At 54.8% G+C, this 4,665-nt stretch overlaps 1 protein-coding gene across 2 annotated transcripts; it reads right to left on the reverse strand.

The window, feature by feature from the left end:
* Window positions 1-235: 235 nt before the first annotated feature.
* Misp (mitotic spindle positioning) lies at window positions 236-4,656 on the reverse strand. 2 transcript variants are annotated; one of them, XM_026785242.1, is made up of 4 exons: window positions 2,844-4,656; window positions 2,365-2,489; window positions 1,344-1,382; window positions 236-756 (listed from the first exon to the last, which is right to left on the reverse strand). In XM_026785242.1, exons 1-4 carry the CDS (start codon window positions 4,504-4,506, stop codon window positions 667-669), a joined length of 1,917 nt encoding a protein of 638 aa, XP_026641043.1. In that variant the 5' UTR covers window positions 4,507-4,656; the 3' UTR covers window positions 236-666. The 2 variants fall into 2 exon arrangements, with proteins under 2 accessions (XP_026641043.1, XP_005359162.1); XM_005359105.2 differs by having other exon boundaries at window positions 2,359-2,489.
* Window positions 4,657-4,665: the final 9 nt, after the last annotated feature.

A 4,665-nucleotide genomic window follows, 5' to 3' on the forward strand; every position in this document is an offset into this window, starting at 1 on the left:
ACCCTATTAGATTGTCTGTGAACACGTCCTTGTCTGCTCCGCTACGTTAGCATCCCAGCTTCCCACAAACAAACTCCCAGGACCTGGGCCCGATTGGAATTCACGTCCTGGGAGGGACAGGACTGATGTCCCCAGAAAGAACGGGGCTGGCTGGAGGGTGGGGAGGAGGGTGAGTGGAAGAGGGTGGGAGGGGGGTCTACACAGGGTGCATTCTCTACTCCAGGCAGGCAGCTCATGGGAAGTTTATTAGTAGCAACACAGACACGTGCAGGGTTGGCCAGACTGCAGTGGCAGGTCCCTAGATCAAGCCTCTTTCTGTCGGGTGGTGGATCTGGGCTCTGCCCCCCACTGGCGCACCTTGCAGAGAGGCTGCGGGCTGTAAGAGGGGAGCCCTGGACCCACAGTTTCCAGGGCATTACATCCCATGGCAGGCAGCCTGATCCTACCCTTGGACCAGAGCATTCGGCAAAGAACCGGCAGAATTATCATTTAGCCCCATCTGAGACCCCCAAGCAGGAAGTACTCCCCACCCCAGGAAAACAGAACCAGTATTCAGGCCACAAACATCAGCTTGGGCCAGGCGTGGCTGCAGAGGCTGGGGCGGGTCTGGCAGCTTCTATGGGGCTGGGGTTGGACAAATGGAAGTAGACGTCCTTCGTTCCAGGCTCAGTCTTCATCCTCGCTGGCATAGATGCCTGCTTCCCAGCGCTCTGCCAAGAGGCTCTTGTGTCTTGTTACTCGCGTGGCTCCCAGGACCTGCACACAGAGAGGTGTGGACATATTAGCCACCCCAGCTGCCTTCCCGTTGACGACGTGCAGGATGGTCTGGCACAGAGCGAGGTGAGACCCTCCCCTCTTCTATTTTACACCGTCTTCTTCAAGCAAAGGAACATAGACTTCCACAGCAAAGAAGTCACGCCCAGCCTCAGCCTAGAAAGGGTCACGTCTATAATTTCAGCACACAGGAGGCTGAGGCTAAGGAAGGAAGAGTGTGAGTTTGAGGCCAGCTTAGTTTGCAACATAGTGAGACTATCAATAATAATAATAATAATAATAATAACAATAATTTCTTATTTGCAGCTCTTCCTGTTGAAATCTTTGTCTTCTGGTAAAAAAAAATCAAAAACAACAACACCCCCCGCACCAAAACCTCACTCAGATCTTTATCCATAATCTGTACCCATGACAGGCATCACAAGTAGATCACAGCACAATCTATCCCAGGCAGACTCCATCAACAGAGCAGATTGTCAGCGAAGTAGCCGTCCTGAGTGACCAGTGCTATGGTGGAGGTGCTGACAGGAAGGGACAGACCGCATCCTTTCCCTCTGGAGCTCACTCACCTCTGAGTTGACCCGGTCCGAGGAGTTGATTCCGGCATACTGCATGAAAGGAACAAGAATCAGTGTTCATCCTTGCTGCCCAGCCCCTGCGCCCGCCTGAAAGTCCTCTCACAGGCAAATCATCCCTTCAGAGCTGGAAGCCCAGCTGGTGGCGCTCTCCCAGAGTCTCCCGCCATCTGTTTCCACATACCATGGGGTCAGGCTGTGAGACCAGGTGGGTAGGGTCAGACATGTGCTGTTCTCTGTGGTGTCCTTTGGACCCTCCCAGCACGGCCCAGGTACCTGGTACCTACACTTGAAATCAGACTTAGGGTTTTTTGTTTGTTTGTTTTTCTTTTCTTTTTCTGGTTTTCAGACAAGGTTTCTCTGTAGCTTTGGAGCCTGTCCTGGAACTAGCTCTTGTAGACCAGGCTGGCCTCAAACTCACAGAGATTCGCCTGCCTCTGCCTCCTGAGTGCTGGGATTAAAGGTGAGCGCTGCCACTACCCATCTTGAAATTAGACTGGTTTTGTGAGCTCAGTAGCCATGAAGGATTGATGCCAAGACCTGAAGGTGTGGTTTCTGTGCAGCCTGCAGGCCGCAGGGTGTGGTGTGGCCGGCAGGGTGTGGCAGACCCATGACTGTGGGGCCAGGGAGATGAGAAATCAAACCAGAGGTTGTCATACAATCTTCATATATGCACAGTGGCACTCGGGTTCACATATGAAAATAATGGTGTCAGGCCGGGCGGTGGTAGTGCACGCCTTTAATCCCAGCATTTGGGAAGCAGAGGCAGGCGATCTCTGTGAGTTTGAGGCCAGCCTGGTCTGACTTATAAAGTAAAAACAAAAACAAAATGGTGGTAATGACCATTTGATATTTGTTTTCTTCCTCATCAGTCTTTGACCTTTGACCCTGAGAGTGACCCCACAATAAGTGTCCCCTGCTTGTGTGCCCTCTCAGACTAGAAACCCAGGGATTAGAAGAAACACCCAGTCCCCACGGGTAGCAGGTGGCCACAGCTCTGTCCACTCACCCACACCTCCTTTTTTGTCTTCTGTCCCAGAGCGGTGTCCTCGGGGGCCTGCACCTTCCACACCAGGCCTGAATGCAGTTGGACGGGGGTGAATACTGGGGATTCTGACACTGCGTAGCTGCCGGTGATGCCTGTGGGGGGAAGAGACGGTGTCGTCAGGGAGGTCTCTGGACAAGAATCTGGAGTACTTACAAAGTCAGGGAAGCAGACAGGCGAACAGCAGCCCACTGTGACAGCCTGGCTGGAGTAGACACCAGGAGAGCTTTAGACAGACAGTGAGCCACAGATACTGGGAAGTAAGGTGGGGGATTTGTGATTAACCAAGAGGAGCAATCCATCAATAAGATAAGCAGCTGCTAACCTGTCCCGGTCCAATAACAGCGTTCAAAAAATCTAAAGCAAAGTTGGCATTTTCTCTCCGGAATCTACTTCCTCCACCCCTGAGACCTCAGGACAGAACAGCCACCCTCTGGAACCCCGCTCACCAGATGCTCGGGAGGAACTCCGGGACTCTTGCTCCTCTTGTTCCGGCCCTGGGGAGAACACCTCTGGGAAGAAGGCATTTCTCCGCTCTTCAGCCACCTCTCGCTCCCTCCGCAGGACGTCCTCCACCTCCCTTTCCAGCAGGTCAGAAGACTGTGATTTTTGTAGCCTCAACACTGGGCCTCCAGCCACCTCCCAGCCCCAGGTATGGGAGGTCTCAGCCTGCTGGGGGACATCTGGGACCTTGAACTGCAGTGGACGCAGGTGGAAATTCTCTAATTGCACGACACCCACATTGGCACGCAGAGGCTTCAAGGGCTCTTGTTTCGAGCTCAGAGACCTTCTAGAATATTCTGAGACTTCCCTTGGAGATTCTGTTGCCTTCTGGAAGGTCACAGCTTTGGTGTCCTCTGTGGAGACACCATTTGGCTTGCTGTATACTCCAAAGGCTGAGAAATCAAGTTTGGGGGTCCCAGGGCCCAGATATGGCTGGTAGGCATCTGGTGGGATCCGGTTGACCTTTCTTGCCTCTGGAGCTGGGTCAGTGGCTCGGGCATCTGGGGTGAGGATGTAGTCAGAACTCAGGCTTCTCTGGAGTCCAGGCCGAAGGTCCTGGGAGGACCAGTCGGGTGTGGATGCCCTGCCCACCTGCAGACCCTCCCGACGATGGTCTTCTTCTCGCTGTGTCTCCTGCACCATGTCCCTCTGCACATAGAGGGACGGGCGGCCCCTATCTCTGCGCACTGGAGACTCAGCCAGGCTCACCTTGTTGAGCAACGGCCTACTGGGGATCTGAACCAGCTCCTGATGTCCAGCCGCCCGCCCAAGCCCCCTCTGTTCCCGCAGCTCTGCCTCACGCTCCTGGGCCAGTCTAATCTCTCTCTCGATGGGCGTTTCTTTGGGGGTCTCAGGAGACTCTGCTCGGGTCCAGGGGCCAGGGTCGTTAGCTGCACGAACTACTACTGTTTGTCCAGCTGGGGAGACATGGACAGTCTTCTCTGAAGTCACCTCCTTCGCTGGTGGCTCAGTAGGTATGGCATAGCCATTGACTAGGTGGGGCCTGGAGGAGGCCTTGGAGGCTTGGCTGACCCCTGGTGGGGCTTGCACAAAGGTTTCCCTGGCTGTGGGGCTCCGAGGAACGGGGTTTGTGTTTGCTTTCTCCAAACTCAGGAATTGCTGCCGAGCAGCCAGGAAATCAATTTGTTCCGTGTCCACCAAGATCTCATCAGTGGACTTGGGCCGAGGCTGGCCAGTGGGCCTGGGCTCCCCCTGGAGTGTGGCCACTGTGCTGCCCTTCCTGATGGCCTGGCTGTGGATGACCGCCCAGCGCTCGGCATCCAGGTCCCTCGGTTGGCTGCGGAGGGCACTGTTGGTGTCATCCAGGTGGTATGCCTCCATCTCTTCGTCTTCGTCCTCCAAGTACAGTGACCTCGGAGAGGACTGGCCAAGGAAGACTTGCCTGGTGGAGGACACACCTGTTCTCTTTACATCTGGCCTGGTTTGATACTCAGTGGACCAGGTCTGCAGATCCTCATGGCTCCAACCAGCTTCGGGCCCCACACCCACCAGCTCAACGGTGTAGCTGGTGTTTTCATCCAGCACCAAGCTGGTGACACGTGCTGAATGGGGGTTGCTGAATATGGGGTATCTGGTCACACGATCCATCTCAAGGGGTCTGGGTGTGCGTGACCTTCCTCCCGGGAGTTGGAGATCTCCAGGCTCACTTAGGGAGGAGAGGACACCAGGTCAGACAATCTAGAGACAGGGACAGCTTCCGGGGACTGCAGGAGACCCCTGACAGGCAACACTTTTTTTTTTTTTTTT

This window comes from Microtus ochrogaster, linkage group LG1, assembly GCF_000317375.1.
Source record: "Microtus ochrogaster isolate Prairie Vole_2 linkage group LG1, MicOch1.0, whole genome shotgun sequence".
NCBI classification, from domain to species: Eukaryota; Metazoa; Chordata; class Mammalia; order Rodentia; family Cricetidae; genus Microtus; species Microtus ochrogaster.